The 24,609-nt window shown below is 42.3% G+C and overlaps 1 protein-coding gene across 11 annotated transcripts in view; it reads left to right on the top strand.

The window, feature by feature from the left end:
* PITPNC1 (phosphatidylinositol transfer protein cytoplasmic 1) overlaps positions 1–11,984 on the top strand; it is a 268,172-nt gene extending 256,188 nt beyond the window's left edge. For 10 of the 11 annotated variants that reach the window (XM_042917205.1, XM_042917203.1, XM_042917209.1 and 7 more), the window contains one exon: positions 7,300–11,984. In XM_042917205.1, the coding sequence (XP_042773139.1) occupies positions 7,300–7,616 (317 nt within the window). In that variant the 3' untranslated portion in view covers positions 7,617–11,984. Of the gene's footprint in view, positions 1–3,125; positions 3,245–7,299 lie in introns of all 11 variants that reach the window. The other variant, XM_042917199.1, reaches the window with a different exon arrangement.
* The last annotated feature ends 12,625 nt before the right edge of the window (positions 11,985–24,609 follow it).

Raw genomic sequence — 24,609 nt, 5'->3', positions numbered from 1 at the left:
GACCTAATGCATTTCACCACATAAACTAAACAGGAATATTTTCACTGATTAGGCTCTCCATAAATTACTAAGGAATATTGAAAATATTTACATCATATCCATAAGCATGTATGTATGGTACATGGGGAGAACTCAGGAGTCTTATGTGGTCTAATTGGGAGATTTTCTTCTTCTAGGTGAAATTTCCTGGAACTTTGTTTTGTAACTCTTCGTTTAAAACAAAACAAAACAAAACAAAAAAGGTGGGGCACGTGGCGTGGATGGCTCAGTCGGTTCAGCGGTTGAGCATCTGACTCTTGATTTCGGCTCAGGTCACAATCTCACGGTTGTTGAGTTCGAGGCCCACATCGGGCTCTGTGCTGACAGCGTGGAGCCTCCTTGGGATTCTTTCTGTTCCCCATCTCTCTGCCCTACCCTGCTTGTGCTGTCTCTCAAAATAAATAAATAGGTAAACTTAAAAAAAAAAATTTGTTTAAAAGGCACCATGTTTCTAGAAGGAGCAGAAATTCTAGAAAACTATATTTTCTTTTTTCTTTTTAAATATTTATTATTTATTTTTGGGAGAGAGAGAGAGAGACAGAGCATGAGCAAAGGAGAGGCAGGGAGAGAGGGAGACACAGAATCTGAAGCAGGCTCCAGGCTCTGAGCTGTCAGCACAGAGCCCGAAGTGGGGCTTGAACCCACGAACCCCGACGTCATGACCTGAGCCAAAGTCAGACTCAAGCTACTGAGCTACCCAGGTGCCCCTAGAAAACTGTATTTTCTCCTTACCAATCCTAAACTGATGGTATTTGACCCCAAACAATAGATTTTAAATAATGTTCTTCGTTTTTGTTCTTACACAAGTACAGCAGATTTGATGTAGGAAATAATAAACAAAAGGAAGAAAATGAAAATTACCTATAATTCCAACTCCTCAAAACAATCACCGTTAATATTTTGAAATGTATTCTTTTAGTCTTTTTAAAATGTATGTAATGCTTTTCTGACAAAAATGATTTCATATAATACATACAGTGTTTTCACCTCCAATTTTTGACAATATACCAAGAACATTTCTCTATAGTGTTAATTTTCTTCTACATCACTTTTGAATGGTTGTATATTACTATCAGTCCCCTGGGTTGTTTTCCATTTCTCACTATTACGAACAAGGCAGTAATGAATACCTTTGTTGTTAAATCCTTCTTCACATCTACAAAATTGAAATATCTCTGAAAGCACACGGTTACACAGTTAAACCCTTCTCCTCACGTTGAGCTAATTAAAGATAAAGAACGATTTCTGTTGGGATTCACTAGGACAAAAAAACTACAATGCCTTTGTTTTTGTTTGCCAAAATACTGTCATGCCAGTGGCTGGGAAGGGAGGGGAGGGAGGGAAATGTCTAATGAACACATATATAGAGAAACGTCCCCAAAGTCTTAGCTTAAAAATGACCTCAGTATTTGTTCCAGGTGCATTTGTGTTTAAGAAATGTTGATAACTAGCCTTTGAGGTTAAAGTTGATTGTATTGAAAGAATATTGTTAATTAAGATAACGTTTGTTCTAATTACAAAGCAGCGTCTCTTTATTGCTTTCCAGTTACCTCGATTTTCTAAAAGAAAAGCATGCTCTTTGCCTGGCCAGACTGCTGCTTAGCATCCTCGATACTTACATTGCTTTATGGACAGTATTTTTGATTGATGGTTTTGGGGTGGGCGGGAGGGGGGTCATCGGCTAAATAAAATAGCCCAGGTTCGGATTTAGAGCCGCCCTCCATCTTGGCCCCAGACCACACTGAATTGAATCACAGGGTTCTGGCAAGTGTACCCTGTGGAGATGAAGAGAAGCTCACATGACATACATGGGTTGATATAAAAAGACAGCAAACCACATGATGCAGCAAATACTTAGGGAAAAATTCCAGCTGTGAATACCCTCTCTGAATCCCCACCAAGCTAATTCGTGATCGGGGTGGTCGCATAACCAATTCAGCATACCTTCATTGTAGAGGGGCATGAAGTTAAATTCTGCCATGAGAGCAACAGAGGAATGCCTGTCTGGGAAGATTGCTGGTAGCGTGGTGTAAAATAACCAAAGAGCGGGGTGGGGAGTTGAGGGTAAAACAGCAGCCATCTTGAAAGTGAGAATAAGTGTTATTTTTACGCATTTCACATACTGAAGATGAATGGGTTCTTTGTTTCAGCTTTTTGTCAGTTGGATTTAGACGGGGGTTCCTCAGCCTTTACCACGGTTGACATTTTGGCCCAGACACTTCCCCGTTGAGAAGGGGAGAGTGCTGTGCATTGGTAGGATATTCGGTGGCATCACTGGCCTCCACCCCCTAGATGCCAGTGGCACCACCACCCCAGGTGTGACAACCGAAACTGTCACAAAGTTGTCCCCTGCTGGGAACCACTAGATTAGGAGATCGTTATCCTGAAATGCTGAAAAACTACAGACTCAGACCCAAAAGCATAATGTCATGTGCCATTTTATTTATAGATCAGTGTAGGTGGAAGTAATGCCAGCCATCTCCAAGCTGTTAGACTAGACTTGAAGTTCGATGTAGACCCGCACTCTCCAACACTATGAATTCTGTGCAGAAATACATCCATGTGTGAGCACTGCGCCCAATATCCCTTGTACCGGTAAACATCGTTTGTCTGCCTTCCATGTCGTGTCTCCTGCACTAGCAATGAAAGTGTCCTTTCTATGGTCGAATGCGTTGACTTAAAAAAAAATCTCCAAATCTGTTTTGAAGGGTGTATGAAAGGTAAGTATTAAACCAAACAAACCTGACCCCGTTCCCGAAGGGATCTTCTAACGATCGCTTTAGGAGATCTCAGGCTATGGCTCTGCCCACGTGCTAATACTTCCTACCCATCTAGCTCACGTTACAAGATTCACCCCTAAATAATTTCCACTCTTCTCTGTTCTAAGACTATTTCAACTTAACTTCCTTGCACTCACTCCCCGTTTGGCTGGTGTAGCTAACTTTATGACATCCTCTTCATAAAGTTAGTGAATTCCCTGCTTTTTAAACCTCTCTTTGGCTTCCGCTGTCATCTTTCCCTAAAGTCTCCCCCTTGAAAGTCTGCGTTTAATAACAGTAGTTGCCAACGTCTTGACCTTTTTTCAGATATGACAATGGATGATGTTCGGGAATACGAGAAAAACATGCATGAACAAACCAACATAAAAGTTTGCAATCAGCATTCCTCCACTGTGGATGACATAGAGAGCCATGCCCAAACAAGTGTATGTAGAATTTTTAAAACATGTTGCCCACCCTTTACCAAACGTACACATAAACTGATATATGAAATACTGCAAACGTTCAGTTCTCGACCTGCCACAAAAACATGTCATCGTCGCCCAGAGGCTGTTGGTGAGGAACCTGAGCTGGGTCTAAACTGGACAGTGTCACCCCCCTCTCGACTTTTCGCTCCTTCAAAAAGCCGCTTGATTTGGGGGTTGTTACACTCCTACAACCCAAGAACGTGGAGAGGGGAAACTTGTGGCTGGTGAATGGCCTGCACCATGGAGGAAGACAGGGGTGAAAACAGAAGTCCTAGGAAAACTAGAACGTCGTGACCGTAACTTTTAAGAACGTAGTTAGCATTCAAGTTATTCATTCAAGGGACAGCTTGTGACTCATCTGGTATTTGAGATTTCTTTACATTTCCTTTGAAATGCTTTCTATGGCTCTTTATAGCTGTTCTATTCTAGCCAATCAGTTCCTTTTTACTTGGGTTCATCTCAAGATGGGGTGCAATCTGTGCACACACTGGCTGAGCGGTGAAGGTGTGGTGAGCTGGGAGTGTGCTGGGCCATGTAGCACGTCCGGCCTGGGACTTAAAATGAGACTCAGAGAGCCACAGGTTATTTAGTGGCACATTGGACATGGAGAGCTGACTGCATGGTGTATGTCAGCGTTTTGAATATTGTTCCCTCCCAATCATTTGGTGCTAATGAAGGGGAGATACAGATAACGAAGAAAATGTAATCATCAAGTTGTTTGTATGTGTTTTTGGCCAGAGCCGTGATCTCTCTGGGTATCGGCTTGAGCCTGCCTGTCAGCTGGCCCATGCCGCAGGACAGAACGTACTAGATTGTTAAGAAACGGGTAACCTAGTTGTGGAAAGTTGAGCAACGGCCATTGTTGTAAATGGGCGCTTCGGAATTGTGAAGATCTTTTGGTTGCACTTTGGAAATTCTTGGTTCAGTTTTTAGAGCACGTGTTTGGTGTGTGCCCCGCAAGGCTCGTTTGTTCCTGCCGGGTGTGTGTGGCTGTCCTTGAGGCCGAAATGGCCCTGACCTTTCCTCCCCAGGTTGCGCGCAGTGATTGGATTTGCGGAAAGCTGTTGGGTAGACTTAACTGGGGTGTTCCTCTCTATGCACAGGCCAGTCCCAGCGGGACCTCCCCCTTTCCTCTGTCCCTGTGCTCACGTTGGAAATGCTCATTGAAGACACTGTCCTTGAATATGCATCATTTTCTATTCCCTTTCCTTTTGGAATCTTAGATGCTAGCGCTCGCTCAGCCGCGCTCTGAAAGCTGCTTTGCTGGAAGTGTGACCAGACAAAGGAAGCCAGGGGAAAGGGGGAGAAATGCCACATTCCCAGGGATACTAAGCGAAGTGCTTTTCTCATTCCAGGCTCTTATGGTTTATGGCTTACGGCTGTTTGTTTGGTTTCCTTTCTGTTTGGCTGTGATTATTACCATTAGAAAGTCCGTTTACTATGTATGTAGACAGTGGTACCTAGAATGATTCTCCCATGGGGAAGCCCCATGAGTTCTCTGGCTGAGATTCACTGTGGTTCCCATGACTTCAGCATAAGAGATGCCTATCTCCTCAGAAGTTATACAGAGCAGTTATTTTGAGTGCTGACGACATTTCCCTTATGCTTTGGAATTCCATCAAATTGGGGACCATTTATTTTTCCATTGTCTTTCTTCTCTATCATAATGAAAAACAGTTGACATCAAGAGGCTGCTGTCCATCACAAGTAAAAACTGCAGGCGTGCTCAGTAAAATTTAAATCCTCAACCTAAGACAGGACGTGGTAGGTTGAAATTATGCAAAATTAGCATCCATGAACATGGCAATAAGAAAATCACAGGCTTCTTTTCCATTGAGCAGTTTCAGTGCCTTCAAGGAAGGGAACTTCTAAGACACTCTGGGAATGTAAAAACCAAATTCTGTATTTTGGATGCTCTCTGCCCCCTGCTGGATGTGTGGAGTAGAGCATTATACTAGCCACTAGGAAGTCTAATTTTCCAAGATGACATTTATTTATTATAGCAGAAACATACTCCATTCACTAAAATTTTTCTGGGAGTCTCAATTATATTTTGGAGTAAATCCTTCTTTTTTAAAAACTTAGTCTCATTTCTTAGCTTGTTTAATAGTCTTAGTATTTTTTTAAGTGGTAAATTTATAGGTACAATTTTTCTTGTTATAGTCTAAATTTTCTACGATATCGATACGATCGTAATTTTTTATTTACTTTATAAATTTCCCCTTTCAGAATCTTTTAACAATTGCTCCCAAGAAATCCTCTTAAGGGTTTAGTTTTTTAAGAAATATTTCTGGTTTCAAAATAAAAAGCTTCTGCACAGCGAAGGAAACAGTCAGCAAAACTAAAAGGCAACCGACAGAATGGGAGAACATATTTGCAAATGACATATCAGATAAAGGGTTAGTATCCAAAATCTATAAGGAACTTATCAAACTCAACACCCAAAGAAACATTTCTGGTCTGCTCATGTTACGATATGACCTAATATATGCATCTATATCTCCTAATGATTAATACCATGTTATGAATATTCATCCCATAATTAATATTTCCAAAGTGGATGTATTGCGCCTTGCTAGCTGATGCACTGTCATCTCATGGTTCTACCACTCAGTGCATGGGAGAGGACAAGAATGAAAAATGGGTCTGTGGGAAGTTAAAACACATGTAGAAAATCCATGGGCAATAGCTTTCACCTTTTATTCAAGGACAAGCCCTTAGACTTTCACTCAGTGCTTTTTCTAATAAGCCCAGTTACCTATTTTCTCTGTTCCCAGTAAGGAAAAATGGCAAAGGGGACCAGGGATAGCCAGAGAGTAATTAATAAGAACCGTAACAATAGTGATGATGGTAATAGTCGTAGAGTTTTGAAAACTAGAGATCTCAAACTATTAAAAAAAAAAATAGGCCGTGATAGAGGAGTCATCACTGTGTTGTAGCACAATGATATATTCAATGTATTAGGTCTAAATGGTAGCAAGTGTATATAATACATTAAATATATGGCCGGAGCGGCAGGGCGGGGTGGGGTCCTGGCTGGCTCAGCTGGTAGAGCGAGCAAGTCTTGATCTCAGGGTTGTGAGTTCAAGCCCCATGCTGGGCATAGACATTACTTAAAAATAAAATCTGTTTAAGAAATAAATAGATTAGGGAAAGATTTACATTTAAAATAGATATATTTTTTTACTTTCTCACTTAAATAAAAACATCTCAGGTGTTTAGAAAATCTCCATCATCTGGCAATTCCTCTTACACGGGGCATCACTGAGTTAATTTCTTGAATGCTTTTTTTCTTTTATGTTTCCTTGAAAAATGGCTTTATTTTTCTTGGCTTTGGGATAATTAGCAGGGTTTGTTGTTGTCATTATCTTACCTGTTTTTTTAAGCTGAATTAATTAAAATACAGGATGGATAGTCAGGATGGGTTCACAGTCAGGAAACCAGTAACCCCCAGAATACAAAAAAATATATTTATTGAATAAGAAAATCTGATGATTTGCCTGTTTTACCCTATAAAGGTATACTTGCATGACCTAAAGTAGGTAGTAATATGTGTCATTCCTGGGCCATTGATGGCTTTAACTGCCTTCCCTTTATAGAAAAGATGACTAGGTCTAATAATAGCTCCATATATCATACCATATACCCACCACGCGCGCACACACACACACACACACACACACACACACACACACACAGTCTGGTTCTGTACTCTGCTGATCAGTTCTAATTCAGAATATTTAAACTACTCACTGAAGAATGCTTTGGAAAATCTTGGATGGATATTCATAAAGGAATTTTTTTTTTTCCCCAGAGGTTTGCCTTAGTAAAAAAAAAAAAAAATTTTTTTTAGGGTTTAGCATTTCAGTGTTACTTTTGGTTTATAATCTGGACAGACCTCTTTATGGTACAGTTCCCGTAATTCCCTTAAAATCAGGTGTAGAGATAAAGCCATTTGCATCTCTTCTAAATGACTGGTAATTTTTCTATTTTTTTTTTTTTTTTCTTTGAAGACATGACAATGGATGAAGTCCGAGAATTTGAACGAGCCACTCAGGAAGCCACCAACAGGAAAATTGGCGTTTTCCCTCCTGCGATTTCTATCTCGAGCATCCCCCTGCTGCCTTCCTCAGTCCGCAGTGCCCCTTCCAGTGCTCCGTCCACACCTCTCTCCACAGACGCACCAGAATTTCTGTCCGTTCCCAAAGATCGACCCCGGAAAAAGTCAGCCCCAGAAACTCTCACGCTTCCAGACCCTGAGAAAAAAGCCACCCTGAATTTACCTGGCATACACTTTTCAGATAAGCCATGTCGGCCCAAATTAGAGTAACTTCCTATGAATCTTTCATGGGGTTTTTATATTTTCATTTGGGTTGTTTGTTTGTTTGTTTGTTTGTTTTTAAGAATCTTCTGATAGAGAAAAAGACTGCTTTGTCACTCAACCATGTTCTTTCGATCTCTGAGTATGCATGTGGTTAAGTAATTTCCCATATAATACGATTCCCTAAGTATGCCACACAGCATCATACTAGATGTAAAATGTAAGGCTTGCAAAGGACAGAAGGAATCTTCTGTAACCACAGCTGGAAGCCGGGAGGAAGGCAGGAAGCCTTGTTATTGAGCATTTGATGAGGTAGGTGTGGACGTAAAGAGTAAATAAATGAAAACCTTATGCCACTGTTACAGGGGTGGTAAAATAGTGAAGTCAGTCTCCTCTCATCAAACCTGAATTCTCAAAAATACTCTCAGGCATAACATACCTAACTGTTCGGTTTCAAACTGTTTATCACCAAGACTTGAATACTAGTACTTAACTGAGATTCCTATTTTGATTAATCTGACTCAGGATTTGGGGCCTAATTAACTCTTTAAATTTTTTGAAAATTTTAATTATCAACCTATAGAGGCTCCAAGTGCAATTAGTGAGAACTTATTTATACTTTCGCAGAATTTAATAAAGATTCCACTTGTTTCTGTCTTTTAATAACTTCCCCCTTTGTGCCCTTGTGGCCTCAGAAACCTTTCAGAATTGCATGGATGAGTGTGGCCGTAACTGACTGATTTGGGGATGGCTTGGTTTAGGAACCAAGAGGCCCAGGTGAGGCAAACGTCCTTTGTCTCCACAGGTACAAACAAACCCTGAATTGTCCACCTTCCGTCATCCATTAAGATTCACAGTATTTGCAATTAATTGAGTAGAATTCGTTGACTCTTTGTCCATTCTAAAAAGCGCAGGGGTGGCCTAAGCTAACTGGACTTAAGCACTGTCAGGATGTCTGGTTTGGGAACCCTGAAAAAGAGAACTGTCTCCCATCCCTCTCCAGGTTTTACTTTTCATAGCATCCAGATTTCCCTGGAACAGATTGCCCATCACCGGACCTTAAAAAAGACTGTCCTTCTCTTGCTCTTACTTGAAATCCAAATAATTGGGAATGCTGCAGAAGTGGAGTAAATGCTGTCCGGGGGGGGGGGGGGGGGGTGGAGAGAATGAGCAGAATTGATGACTCCTGTTTGTAGAGTATACAGGAAGCATGAGAAAAGGTGCCCCCCTGGCTAGCTTTCTTTTCTGCAAGTAGCCGTAATGCAGGATCAGAACCCAGGCTGACAGGAAGCAAGACCATTCAACCCAAGTGGCAGAAAGCGAACTCTCCTTTCCTCTAAAGAGAAAAATCTGCCATCATCGCGCCTCACTGCCTTTAAACGCAGAAGGAAGGGCAAGCAGAACCTAGCATTTATTTTTGTCCTCCAAGAGAGGAAGACGACAAGGTAGTTGGGCAACTCCGAGGCCCCAGCTAGCCTTCCTGACCATAACCTCCAACCTCAGGAAAGGGACCTTCCCAAAACACAGATTCCAAAGGAAACAACAGAAACCAAGGAGCGTGTTCTCCTTCCCAAACAGCCTCTCAGCCAGTGGACCCTGCCTGCTTCTCTGTCTCAGCGCTCAGCACGCTGCATAGTGTCTTTCCAATTGATCAACTCTCCCAAGGTGCAGGCGCTGGCCCCACGAACCCAGCACCGAGTATTCTAAGTCCTACGTCAGACTGTCAAGATCATTTCTTTATCTACAGGTTGACATTGAGCTTAATAAATAAATAAACCCAGAACTCAAAGGAAACCAGTTGCAAATAGCTTAGATCCACAGTGCGTCTCTTCCCTGAGAATGACGGCGCTGTAGTAAGACCTCTCTGCATGGTATAGTAGCATGATTTTTGCCTGTGGGAAAACTTAATCTTCTCAAACCTCTTGGACTTGCTCAGTGGTCCCCTCTCCACACAGTAGTACTTAATGAGAATGTGTGGCTTTCGAGTGCAAGCTTCTACGCTCAGAAGACACTGACATAGTACACGTATTTGCTTACCATTTGCCAGCTGAAATTTGCCAGGATGGGGCGGGATCGTTATTTTTGCACAGAACAGATTTATCTTGTGCAGGTTGTTAACACATCTGGCACCCAGTTTTTCCATTAATACCGTTGCCATTTTTCTTTTTTTGTAAAGCAGCTTCTGCTATCAAGGTCAACAATGCTATATGCTTTAGAAAGCTGATTTCTGATTTCTTTCTGTGAGTTTTCTTTCTCCTGTAGCCAGTTCAGTAACACAGACATCAGTTTCAAAGCTGCCAATGATCGTGTGGTTTTTAGCCAACAAATGTGTGTGCACTCCAAGTATGTTCAGTTTTTCCTGTCTACATGTGGTGTGTGTGCATTTAAACAAGGGGGTGGGGGGGTGCAAATATTCCCTTAGCTGCTTTGAATATTTAATCCGGTCATCACAAGGCATAAATGACTTCAATATTTTGTCTATCTTGATTTTTCACCTGTCCTTTCATATTCTCCATACATGAGTCTGTTTCTTGTGTGATACAAGCCTGCGATGAATGTGTATATAGACCATTAATAATTCCTATAAGGATGGAAATTAAATGCTTGCATGATGGAAACTTAGAAGAAAACAAAGCCGAAACTTGAATTTATTAAGCATGTTTGGGGAAACATAGAATCTTAACTCAGTGCCTCTGTCTGCAGTGTGGAAACCTTCAACTTTGTTCACCGAAATTGTATTATACCTGTATATATATAAATATAGTATAGTGAATCAGACACCACCAGTTTTAAGTCTCTGGTAGCCAAATTAAAATAAATAATCCATAGAAGAACACATATGTTCACCCCATCTTTATCTCTGTCGTTAGTGGAGACCATCAAAATGGCCATAAATATCATTGCTTTGGATGGATTTCAAATGGTGAAATACCCCTGTGCTGCTCATTGGCTATAATACAGCATTGTGGCTTTGGCTGTGCTGTCCCAGGATAAGAAGGTCTCCGTGTTTTTACTGCACAGACTTTCTCCAAGATGAGCTCTGAAGATCATCGCATTTTCCTACAGTTGGGCTGAAATAAAGCAAAGCAAAGGAAAAGCATAACAAAGGAGTCTGTGACGTCTTTCAGTTACCAACGTAATAACAGAAACAAAGAGTTTGCTGGTGAACTAAGTTATAAACCTTCTGCTTTGGGTTTGCATCTGTGTGTGTGGGGAAATGGTTTTAATTTGGGAGGATTTAATACCCATGTTTTGGATTGTGAAAATAAATCTCTAAGGGGTGCAGTTGTGGGTGTCGAATGAACGCAGACACTTAAAAAAACACGAGACCTCCAAAAGCAAATGACACTGTCATCAACAGTGACCTAAGAGAAAAGATTCTGACACTTCTCAGGAAGTCATTTTTTCCATGGAAATTTCAAGACTACTGTCTTTATGTGTGTTTTCCAATTTTACTTACCTTAGCATCTCTGCGTGGCCTCAGAAACAAGGTCACTGGCTGGCTTACGTCAATAGGAATTTTACTTGTTACAAGGGCCAGAGTATAATTTAGTCACATAGAATGTGTATTCAGATAATCCAATAGAGAAGAATTGTCTAAATAGCTTTAGTCCCTTTCTGATCATCTGACTCAGTAGGCTAGGTGACAACCTGCCATCTGAGCCATAATTCTTGAAATTAAAAAGAAAAAAAAAAAGGTCTGTTTAATAACCGCAATTGATCATAAATAGACCATTTAAACTCTCCATTCTTGCTGAAACTGAAGTGTTACTCGAGAGCACAGCGTTGGCATGCAGAGACAACACCTACTGGGTTCTTCTGTGTTCTACCTTCAAAACAATCTGTTTGCATTTGAAATAGAAGTGTGTAAGCTTTTTAGGAGTTAGTGCAATAAGAGAATGTGAATATGTTAAGAATTTTTCAGATGCCGTTATTACAATTTCATTGTTCACAAGTGCATTAGGATAAGCCTCTGGATGTTTTTGCTTAAAATGGAAAACGTCTGTCGAATTGCAAGTTTCCCTTCAGTTTCTGTGTCATCACCAAGAAGAGGTTCTTTGAGTTGTTGTTATCTCTATGCCCCTTACATGTGGTTTCGAGTGTAATTTTTTAGTGTTTACATTTCAAGCCGGGATCTGGATTAGTTACGTATATGGAGTCAAAATACCACTGCCACTGCCGAAGGACCAAGTTTTGGAATGCACAGTGTTACAGACTACGAGCAGAGCAAGCACGGTTTGATCATCATACGTGCCATCCTTCTGTGTCATTTCATGGCTGTTTAGTGTTGTTGGTTTTTTTCCCCCAGTTATTTATTATTGTTAATAACTTCCTTTTTCTTACATTCTATTGTAAATAAACTACAAAGCAATCTTCTTTCCAAGTGTAGCTTCCTTCTTTCCCTTTCTCAGCCACTCTCAAGGGAATGTTAGCAATTGTGAACTTGCGGGTTGCCGGAAAAGAAGCTTCAAGGAAGAAGGAATGAGCCAATGGTCGGCACTGAGACCTAGGTCTAGGTAGGAGTGGGAGTGGGTAGAGTGAAGACAGAAATGCTTTACTGCCCTTTGTCAGCAGTCGTTTGCTACCTACCTCCCAGCCTATGCTCTCTTCAAACCTGAAGCTGATGTCAACGTCCGTGTCCCGATTGCATCAGGCCACAGGCTTCATATAACTGCACCATAACTAGGCTTTCTACACCGAAAACTTTCACGTAATCATGTCACACTGAGCCGATGAACTAAAACATGCTTGCTTTTATAGCTCTCATTTCGCCGTTGCCACTCCCACCCCGCCTTTAAATTCTCTTTTCCACACACGCAGACTTCACTTTGTGCCAGCAAACTCAGGTACAGCCAGCCTGGCTGTTTCTTCCTGGTTGCTAAGTATTTGGACACTTACTGGTGAATAAATAGTTTGTAGTTTACCAGCTTACCAGTACTGCTTTTAATCAGTGTTTCCTGCTTGAGTATTACTCTTAGACGTCCAAATGACCACACTGTTCTCTAAAATTCCCTGTTTCCCTTTGGGAGTTTTTGCCTCCAACCTCCGATTGTACATTGGCCTGTCAAGTTCAGGATAAATCATGTATGCTTCCTCCAAGCCCTGTTCTGAACTATCCCTCTATGAAAATGTTCCTCTCAAACCTGAAGCTTTGATGGCCTTGGAACAGCAATCAACCTGTGTGTACATGTACATACGTGTGTGTGTGTGTGTGTGTGTGTGTGTGTGTGTGTGTGTTTAACTCCACGTGGTTGATCCAAGCAAAGCCCTGTTTTCAAGTTTGTTATGTTGACTTTCTCCATTGAATTATCAGCCCTCTAATATTCCGTGCTCTCAAAAATTCCTTTTCTATAACATGCAACCTAGTGGGATATGCCATTCAAGTCCAAACATTTAACTGGGAAGATTGGAAACAGTCTCGTACTCTGCCTTAATGCTCTGGCTCTGGTCCCAGCAGTGAGGACTCAAGATGTAGCCCAGGAAACTCGACATGGCTTCAAATCCTACTGAACGTGGCTGTTCGGTACAGCAACATTACAGAGCAACGTTACCAACCTTACAAAATGAATTAAACACCTGGAATTTAGAAGGCAGACACAAAAGCCTGGAGATCATCATTTCCCCTCCAATTTATAGAAGGGAGACTGCCCACTCTGTCTCTCGAGCATATTTAAGGACAGCCACATCTGGACCTTTGTGATTTTTTTTTTTTTTAAACCTTTATCTTTCAAAATAACTTTCCTGCTTCTAAGCGATTCCACATGCAAGATGCTGGCAGTTCGCTGCTCCTGAGAAACGCTTGAGAATCATTGTGTCATCTTAAGCACACTAGTGATCACATCCAGAGCATTCCAAAGATAGCTTTGCTCCCCTCTGTATGCACTGGTTAAAGACCAGCCATCAGTTCTTTTTTTTTTTTTTTTTTTAATTTTTTTAAATGTTTATTTATTTTTGAGACAGAGAGAGACAGAGCATGAACGGGGGAGGGTCAGAGAGAGGGAGACACAGAATCTGAAACAGGCTCCAGGCTCTGAGCAGTCAGCACAGAGCCCGACGCGAGGCTCGAACTCACGGACCGTGAGATCGTGACCTGAGCCGAAGTTGGCCGCTTAACGGACTGAGCCACCCAGGCGCCCCAAGACCAGCCATCAGTTCTAATGTGTGTTATGCCTCTTCTCAGAACGTAACTTGAAAATTGATAAATGTTTCTACAAGTTTGAATTTCCTCACACCCATCTTAGACTTATTCTATGTATTTGCATTTTGCTAAAATCTATTCTATAGACCCAAGGACATGAATTTCACTTCCCACCTTAATTAAGCACTGTAGAGTACCTTAATTAAGCACTGTAGAGTTTGCTCTTTCTTCTATGGAAGGTAACTCATAAGTGCATACCTTTCTATAAAATGCTTTGACGATTACTAATTGTTTTATAAGCACCTTTCCATTTGGTACATAGCCTGTTTACCATTTTTCATAGCTATATAATAGTCCCCCAGGTTGGAAATCCATAATTTACTTAAACATTCCTTTATTATTTGGCATTTAGGTTATTTTCTGGATTTTGTTATTATATAGAGTGTTGTTAGGAGCATCTTTATAACATAGTTTATGTCTTCTTTCTAATGATTTGTTTTGGGTAAATTCCCAGAAATTGAATTACTGGGCCAAAGGATATGAATGTTTTTATGACTGAGTATTTACTGCCAACATCTCTTCCAAAGAAAATTGTAACAATTTACAGTTCTGCTGACAATATATGAGTGAGAACATTTGTCTTTTTAAACAAGTATTTACAGTTTTAAAAGTTTACTACTCTCCACTTGTTAAGCAATTGCTAGCATCCAATTCCCATTGAAGTCCTTTGTTGGTTTAACGTATTAATACTCTCTTTTTGGGTGTTCATGTGATGAAGGGCAAACGTAGACAAAGAAGTTCTCTGATTTATTTAGAGGTTCGGTGTCTTCGCTGGCTTACTACACTGCAGAAACATGTGCTACGAAAGAGACAAAAACATAAGGAACTCCATTTAATTGAATAAACAAACATCAATTCTCATTTGCGTTCGCAGTTTCAGTGATAACATTGAATGCATCTTTACTTGAGGATTTCCTGAAAACCACCATGTAAATGCCAACAGAATTTTTTGGGGTTGTTTTGTTTTGTTTTATTTTTTTTTTTAACATTTATTTATTTTTGAGACAGAGAGAGACAGAGCATGAACGGGGGAGGGTCAGAGAGAGGGAAACACAGAATCTGAAACAGGCTCCAGGCTCCGAGCAGTCAGCACAGAGCCCGACGCGGGGCTTGAACTCGTGGACCGCGAGATCATGACCTGAGCCGAAGTCGGCTGCTTAACCGACTGAGCCACCCAGGCGCCCCTGTTTTGTTTTGTTTTTAACCAGGAGAGAATGAAAGTAAGAACTCAAGCTCACTGTTATTTTAGAATCCATGCTTTCCTGATTCTAACAGGACCTTGGTAAGGACAGCAGAAGCTTAAGTCTTTCCTTTAACTTCTTGGAAAGAAAATGATGATAGATTGCATGTGTGTCCCCAGAAAAAAAGGACATCAACAGACTGTGCATCATCCTCTCTCACTGACGCCAGGTGAGAGCCACTCCTGGAGAAGAGAGAATTCTCCTCAAGGAGAATGGTCATTCCTCACATATCACAAGGACAAGGAATAAAATCTACCGTCAAATTCGTTCGCCATCTGACTGCTGTCTTTACTTTTTTGTTGTCCGTGTCGTGCGTTTGGGTTAACTTTTTATTTTGAAAGAACTATGGATTCGCAGGGAGTTACAAAGAAATGGGTAGGGATGTCCCGTACATCCTTACCCCGGCCTCCCCCAATAAATACGATAACCACAAAATTGATGCAATCCATAAAGCTCATTCAGATTTCACCGGTTCTACGTGCACCACATTGTGTGTGTGTGTGGATCTGTGCAATTTCACCACCTGTGGAGCTTCATGTAATCATCATATTCAAGCTACAGAACTGTTTGATCCCCACAGGACCCTCTCATACATGCGGCCACTGGTTCCGCCTCCCAAACCTTTGTGAAATATTTTGTTAGTGACATATTTCGCAGCCATATCTTTTTTTCACCATAACATACTCATCACAGCTCTCAAACGTTTTGGGGGTATTTTTAAAAGATTTTTTAAATGTTTTTATTTATTTTTGAGACGGAGAGAGACAGAGCATGAGCAGGGGAGGGGCAGAGAGAGGGAGACGCAGAATCTGAAGCAGGCTCCAGGCTCTGAGCGGTCAGCACAGAGCCCAACGCGGGGCTCGAACTCACGGACCGTGAGATCATGACCTGAGCTGAAGTTGGACGCTCAACCGACTGAGCCACCCAGGCGCCCCTTTTTGGCTATTTTTTAAATGTTTATTAATTTAGAGAGAGTGCGTGCACAGTTGGGTTAGCTACAGCTGAGGGGCTGCTTTGGGGGATGTGGGAGGAAGGCTAATCTTTGAGTTTAGGGGCAGGCAATCTTGTTTAAAACCTTTAAAGGCTAAGCATTTGGATTTATATGTATTTCTTTTATTTTTTTTAATGAGAGAGAGAGCGTGTGCCAGAGGGGGAGGGGCAGAGAAAGAGAGAATCCCAAGCAGGCTCTGCGCTGTCAGCACGGAGTCTGATGCAGGACTCGAACTCATGAAACCGTGAGATCATGACCTGAACCGAAACCAAGGGTCAGTCACTTAACCGACTGACCCACTCGGGCGCCCCTACATTTTACTTCTATAAAGATAATTAAATGAGGGTGCTTGGGTCATTTTTAAAAAACTGGCTAATTCATATTATCTGGTGGGTCAATAGTATGTATACTCAGATTCTTTTGAGCAACATGACCTTGTATTTTCAGAATATAAAAATGTCAAGAACTTTCCTTTTTTCCTGATAGGCTAGGTCTAATTTACATCTAAATGAAAAAGCTTTTTCACATAAGACACCCTCCCCAACCTGATGAATGGCTTTTGAGACAGATCTAATTAATACACAGAAGTTTAACTAGAAAAACCAACATTTTGTTATTTGGATTTGCTAAGCAATAACACGGCCTCAGCTGAAACTCTTCAGTGAATCCTTTTAAGTAAAATTAAACCAAATGTACTCAAAGAAGCATACATATCTTTAACAAGAGCCTCTTCAGATCTGGATCCAAATATGAATCAATTATTTTAAGTGTTTTTGGTGAGTTCCTCTCTTCCTCTCCCTCCGGAATCTTTTTTTTTTTTTAATGTTTATTTATTTATTTTTGAGAGACGGGGTAGAGAGAGCGGGAGAGAGAGAATCCCAAGCAGGCTCCGCACTGTCACTGCAGAACCCTACACAGGGCTCAAACCCGAACCCACAAACATGAGATCATGACCTGAGCCAAAATCAAGAGTCAGGCACTTAACCCACTGAGCCACCCTGGCGCCATATGTATAGAGATAGATAGATACTTTTTAAATGTTTGTTTATTTTTCAGAGAGAAGGAGGGGAGCACAGAGAGGGGAGGGACAGAGAGAGGGAGACACAGGATCAGAAACGGCTCTGCGCTGACAGCAGAGACCCTGATGCGGGGCTCGATCTCATGAACCTGAGACCATGACCTGAGCGAAATCAGTGGCTTAACCAACTGAGCCACCCACGGTTCGTGGGTTCAAGCCTCATGTCGGGCTCTGTGCTAAGCTCGGAGCCTGGAGCCTGCTTCAGATTCTGTGTCTCCCTCTCTCTCTGCCCCTCCCCCACTGCTCTGTCTCTCAAAAAATAAATAAACACTTAAAAAAATTTTTTTAAAAAGAAAGAAAAGAATAGAACCAATTTAGGGGTGCCTGGCTGGGTCAGCTGGTGGAATCCCCAACTCTCGATCTCAAGGTCATGAGTTCAAGCCCCATGTTAGGTGTAGAGCCTACTTAAAAAAAAAAAAAAAAAAGGAATAAAACCAATTTATTTGTAGAGCTGACTGAGGAAGAAGAGCTTGGTGAACGGATTGTCTTTAACCCTTGCTCACGCTAAGCTGACAAAGGAAGATGTTGGGGCCACAGGGGTGGAGGGGAACAATCCCCACATAGTTGAGCAGCGTCCTAGCCCAGACCCACTTGACCTTTCCCTGAGGCAACAACTGCACAAAGAAATTCACTCGTGCCCACCCCCGTGCTGCCCCATATGCTGGACCTAATAGAGTTTAGAGGTAGAATATGTTTAAGCAGCCTCAAACCTCATCCTCGGCCCCATCCCCCACATATTGGGAAAACTATTCCCAAGCTGACTTGGGTATTTTGTCGTTACCCTGCATTCTCTTCCTGCCTTCCCGGTGAAACTGGTTCCTAGGGCCAATCTCTGCTGGAGACTTCATTCCTCACCCTGGTCCTGATAAAACTTATTCAGTAATCTAGTACTATCCTTCATCTTTTTCCCTTCCTTCCTTCCTTCTTTCCTTCCTTCCTTCTTTCTTTCCTTCCTTCCTTTCCTTCCTTCTTTCCTTCCTCCCTTCCTTCCTTCTTTCCTTCCTTCCTTTCCTTCCTCCCTTCTTTCCTTCCATCTTTCCTTCCTTCCGTCTTTCCTTCCTTCCTTCTTTCCTTCCTCCCTTCTTTCCTTCCTTCCTTCTTTCCTTCCGTCTTTCCTTCCTTCTTTCCTTCCTTCCTTCCTTCCTTCCTTCCTTCCTTCCTTCCCTCTTTCCTTCCCTCCTTTTTCCTTTAACTCCTTTCTTCTCTCCCTTCACAGTGCCTATCATGTATCAGACACGAGGAGAGGCACAGGGGACACAGAGTGAGCAAAAATAAATCTGGTTTCTCACCTTACAGTTTAGCGAAAAAGATATAATACTTAACATAGTCACACAAATGTGTAATTGCGGTCTGACACAGGGTCAGTGAAGGAAAGTTACACCACTCTAGGAGAGTACACAACACAAGGAGAAGGCTGTGAAATCTGAAAGGTGAGTCATAGCTAATCCAGGAGGAGCTTAAAGCATTCCTAGCAGGGCTGCCTGGCTGGCTTGGTGGGTTAAGTGTCCAACGTCAGCTCAGGTTATGATCTCATGGATCATGGGTTCAAGCCCCACTCGGGCTCTGTGCTGACAGCTCAGAGCCTGGAGCCTGCTTTGGATTCTCTCTCTGCCCCTCCCCCGCTTGCATTCTGTCTCTGTCTCTCTGAAAAATAAATAAAACATTCAAAAAAAATTTTTTTTTAATTTTTTTTAATGTTTATTTATTTTTGAGACAGAGAGAGACAGAGCATGAACAGCGGAGGGTCAGAGAGAGAGGGAGACACAGAATCGGAAGCAGGCTCCAGGCTCCGAGCTGTCAGCACAGAGCTCGACGTGGGGCTCGAACTCACAGACCGTGAGATCATGACCTGAGCCAAAGTCGGATGCTTAACCGACTGAGCCACCCAGGCGTCCCTCAAAAAAAATTTTTTAATGGGGCACCTGGGTGGCTCAGTCGGTTAAGCATCCGACTTTAGCTCAGGTCATGATCTCACAGTTTGTGGGTTCGAGCCCCACGTCGGGCTCTGTGCTGACAGCTCGGAGCCTGGAACCTGCTTTGGATTCTGTGTCTCCCTCTCTCCCACTCCGCCGCTCACACACACTGTCTGTCTGTCTGTCTCTCTCTCTCTAAAATGTAAATAAACATTAAAAAGTTAAAAAAAATTGTTTTTAATAATAAATAAATACTCAAAGCATTCCTCAAGGCCTTGAGGTGGAGAGGGCAGAGTGTATTTCAGGTTCTGAAGAAAACTAATATGACTTGAGTCAGAGAACAAGGGATATCTGATGAGAGATGAACCAGGGAAGAATGGCAGGGGTCGAATCTTGCAAAGCCCTGGTGGGTAGGTAGGGTTGCCAGACTTAGCAAATAAAAATACAAGATGCCAAGGGTGGGTGGCTCATTCGGCTGAGCATCTGGCTCTCGGTCGGGCTCAGGTCATGATCTCACAGGCACATGGGTCATGAGTTCGAGGACCAAATGGGGCTTTCAGCCTGACAGTGTGGAGCCTGCTTGGGATTCTCTCTCTGCCCCTCTTCCACTCGTGTGCACGTGCCCTCTCTTTCTCTCTCTTTCTCTCAACATGAACGGATAAACTTAAAAAAAGTACAAGATGCCAGGTTGAGTTTAATTTAAGGCGAGTGATGATATTTATACTAAAAGTGATTCTTCATCTGAAATTCAAACTTTACTGGGCATCCTGTGTTTTCTTTGGCAACCCTACTTGTGGGTCAGGTAAGGATTTGATTTTGTTCTTCCTGAGACCAAGGCATTCGAGGGTTTGAAGCTGGGGAGCAGCATAATCTGATTACATTTTGAACAGATCACACTGGCTACAGATTAAACAGGAACAAGCAGAGAAGCACGGGGACAAGGAACAATTACAGTGGCCCAAGGAAGAGCAGGGGGCTGGCCCTGAGGGATGGTAGGGGAGAAGGGGCGAGGTGGACACGTTGAGCTAGGTTGAGAAGATCAAATCAACAGCGTTGGACACCTACCTACTCTGGTCCCACCTTCCACATGCCGATGGCGCTGAAATGCCCAAATCCGTGTCTCTGACCCGAACCTCTGCCAGGAACTCCGGGCCCATGAGAGCTACTGCTTACGTGGCACCTCAGGCTCAACACAGCCAGACTAGAACTCTAGGTCTGGCCTCTCCAAACCACTCCCTCCAAATCTCCCCTCCCCTGCCCCGACCTCCTATGTCAGTAAAGGACACCCCAATCCACCTGGTCACTCAAGCCAAAAGCACAGGGCTTGCTCTCGATTCCTCTCCCTCTCTCACTATCACACTCCATCCATCTACAATCCTGTTGACTTCACCCCAAATCCCATCCTGAATCAGTCCACTTTCTTCTATTTCCATTATTACTACCAACCACAAGTCACCACCATCTGTCGCACCCAGATGAATGGAAGAGTCTCAAAATTGGTCCTTCCGTTTCCACTTTTCTTCACCATTCTCCCCTCGGGAGCAAGGGTAATCCTTTCAAAATAGAAATCAGATCTTAACTTAAAACCCTTCCAGCACTCCTAATGGCATTTAGAACGTGCCAGCTCCTCACCCTGGCTTACAGAGAGTCCTAGAAGATCAAGGCTCCTGCCTTTCTCTGCCTCATCACCATCGGTTGTCCCCCATCACCTGACCCCTTCTTGTCCTGCAAATCTCAGTGGGAAAGTCCCACCTTCAGGGAGACTTTTCTTGAGCAGACTGTCTCCCCCACTTCCCATGGGGTTGAGAGCTCCTTGGGAGTAGGAGCCTCATCTGTCTCATTCACTGCCAAATTCACAACTCCTAGGCCCTCATCAATATTTGTGAAGTGAATGAATACATAGGAACAGTTTGGATCTGGGAGACAAGGGAGAGGAAGTATCAGTGATTTCTGGCCAGATCCAATCCTCAGTCCAGTGACTAGAAACCACTTCCAGAGGCCGGACCCCTCCCAGATTGTTTATTTGTTCACCTGCCAGCAATCACTTTTGCAGAGCCCTGGTTACTGCTCTGACCTCAACTTGGACCCTTAGTGACAAGTTGTCCAAATTCTTCCTGAAGATTGTTGGCTTCTGTGGACACTGTACCCCGCCCACCTGTCTAAAAGTCCTCAGCTTAAGGGGTGTCTGGCTGGCTCAGTCAGGGGAGCATGCGACTCTTAATCTGATCTCGGGGTTGGGAGTTCAAGCCCCATGTTGGGTGTAGACATTACTTAAAAATAAAATCTTAAAAAACAAAAACAAAAACAAAAACCTCTTCTGCTCCTCAGCTCAAGTTTTTTCCTCCTCCTTCCCTGTCCTGTGAAATTAAATTACAAGTGTTTGCTTGACCTCAAATTCCAAACACACCTGTTGCGTTTGGGCACAACGGAAGGGCATTAGCGTTAGACTGAAATGTGTGCCCTAAATTACCAAAAAATAAAAATTAAAAAAAAAAAGCTTAGATTCTTCCTTTATCTCTGAAATTTACCGTGGGAAGTACAGAGGTGCCTGCCTGAGTTTCAGTGATATTGTTCAATTCATCATGGCGGTCTCAACATTTGCCTCAAAGGTACTTTGAGATTCTAACACCGGAAAATATATCTTGGAGCGTCTTAGACCATATTTAAGAACCACCATAACTTCCATATGATATGGAGATCTGGTAGAATATATATATCTGCCATGTATCTTCTTTTCAGAATGGTGCTTCTAGAAATGTTCCTTTGGCAAAGCTCTTACTATAACCCACTCATGCAATGTGCACACCACCAACTGTCAACCTTCCATGAAAAATCCATAATGGGCAACATTCTCCCTTTTGAATATGGGCAGGCATCCCTTCCTACCCGTTACATAATTAGACTTGTTCATTGTATATTTATCACCTAATTCTATTCTAGGAATTGAATGTGAGAGGCGATAGCTTCCCCCAGTCTTCACGGCTAGGCAGCCAAGCAGCATAAACATGACAAACAATTCAGATGGAACAGCCACAGCTCACAGTAGAATGTACAGGGTCACAGCTGCCTGTGAAGCCTGGCTCTTCTGTGTCTCTCACTGGCGATGGATACCCAGGCTATGTTCTTGCTCATTGACCTTGACGGATGCATCTTGGAAGTGGAACATTTTGACCCGTTCTTATCTGAGACTAGGTTACTGAAGCCTCCTAGTTCCCTTGTTACGGCTGGTGTCCTTCCAGAAAGGATTGCAATCTCCTTTAATAGTTTACCAAACTTAGACTTGAATTGACAGATGAACACGCAAATGCAGCTTCAGCTTTCTCAACCACCAAGTCTTACTTTATCCTAATGGATCAAGCCCACAGCCCATTTATTACAATGGCTTGCCAGTTGAGTGTTCTTCTATTTAACAAACGTATATTAAACTCTTTCTTCTTTTAAAGTAAACCCTATGCCCTACATGGGACTCAAACTCATGACCCCGAGATCCAGAGTCACATGCTCTACTGACTGAGCCAGTCAGGCACCCCTGTATTGAACCCTTTATATAGATCAGACACAATTGCTGTTGCTAGGAATGCAAAGATGTAAAGTGACCGATTGATTCATTCATTGAAATAGCATATTTTTAATGAGTACCTACTAAGTGCCAGGAAATGAGGATGTGTAGGTTAATAGGAGAGACAGGGACTCCCTAGGCCCAAGAAGTTTATGATATAGGGGCGCCTGGGTGGCTCAGTCAGTTAAGCATCCGCTGCTTGATTTGGGCTCAGGTCATGATCTCACGTTGGGGAAATCAAGCCCTGTATTGGGCTCCACATCATGGAGCCTGCTTGGGATTCTCTCTCTCCTCTCTCTGCCCCTCTGCTGCTCGCTTGTGTGTGCACTCTCAATCTCTCTCTCAAAATAAATAAATAAACTAAAAAAAAAAGTTTATGATATAGTTGGGGAGCCTAGGTGAGTGAGAAAACTAATTTTTAAAAATTTACAAACTATGATAAAAAGGAAACAAATTGTTAACAGAATGATGGGCAAGACTTGTTTTAGACAAGGTAGACAGGAAGGCCTGTCTGATGATGGTATCCTCATCATCTATCACCTGGATAACTACAGTAACTGCAATAGCCTTCCAATAAAGTCCCCTGCTTGTGCCACAGGACATTTGCACTTTCTGCCGACAATGCTCTTGTCTCGGCTAACTCCATAATTAGCTCCCTCTCCTCTTTCATGTCATTTACTCAAAAGACATCTTCTCAAGAACACCTTCTATGGTCCCATCCTTACTAAAATTTCACATACACACCTATCATCCAATTCCCCCCTCCCCTTTTCATTTCCCCCTTCTGAGCTTTTTTTTTTTTTCCTCCTTGCCACTTATAATAATGTAAGTTACAAAGCATAATACGTGCGTAATAAAACACATATTCCTGAACCCACCGCCCAACCTAAAAAATAGAACGATATCAATAGCTACTCCATATACGGCTGCATATTTCATGAAATCCCCAAACCATCAAAAATCTATTACCGATTATGCAAGAATCAAGAAGAAGACGAAAGTTCTTTATGTATTGATAGGGAGTGAGCTACAAGACATATTATTTAGGTGAAAAAAGCAAAGGGCAGAGCACTGGATACACTATGCCATCCTTTTCGTAAAAGCGAGATGGAAAAAGGTGTACCTACACAAGACTTATATGGGTAGAAAATCTATCTGAAATGTTACATAAAAATTGTTAACACTGATCATCTCTTAGAGGAGGATAGGGTAGCTGGAGACAGGGATGGGAGAGTTTTTACTCCACATAGCCTTTGTATGTTTGGAATTCTGCGTAACCTATCGTATTCGTTTCCTGGTGCTGCCATAATTGGATCCTAGAAGTCTGAGAGCAAGGTGTCTTCAGGGTGACTTCTTCTGAGACCTCTCTCCTTGGCTTGTCCATGGCTATCTCCTCATGTCTTCACAAGACCTCCTCTGTGTGGGTCTGTGTCCTATTCTCTTCTCCTTCTCCTTTTTAAATTTCCTCTTCTTATAATAAAACCAGTCATACTGGATTAGGGCCTACCCAAATGACCACGTTTTACCTTAATGATCTCTCTGAAGCTCTGTCTCCAGATACAGTCCCATTCTAAGGTACTGGAGGCTAAATCTTCAACATATTAACTTGGTTAGGGGAGGGGATGATTCAGCCCATAACCTCTATCACAAGAAAGAATGGAAAGAAAATGTAGGGGCACCTGGGTGGCTCAGTCGGTTAAGTGTCCCACTTCAGCTCAGGTCATGATCTCTCCGTTTGTGGGTTCAAGCCCTGTGTCAGGCTCTGTGCTGACAGCGCAGTGCCTGCTTGGGATTCTCTCTCTCCCTCTCTCTTTCTCTGCCCCTCCCTCACTCACTCTCTCTCTCTCTCAAAATGAATAAACTTAAAAAAATTGTCTTTCAAATTATTTTTCATAAAACATACTATTTGTGTTAATATGTAATGAGTTTATTACTATTTTAAAATGAGTAACTTTTTTCCTGATTCCTGTTTTAATTTCCAATACAGTAAATATCAATAAATATAACCCGTAGAAACAAAA

Source organism: Panthera leo, chromosome E1 (genome assembly GCF_018350215.1).
Source record: "Panthera leo isolate Ple1 chromosome E1, P.leo_Ple1_pat1.1, whole genome shotgun sequence".
Taxonomy (NCBI): domain Eukaryota; kingdom Metazoa; phylum Chordata; class Mammalia; order Carnivora; family Felidae; genus Panthera; species Panthera leo.
Note: the sequence above shows the minus strand (reverse complement) of the source record. Positions and strands in the feature narration are given on the sequence as shown.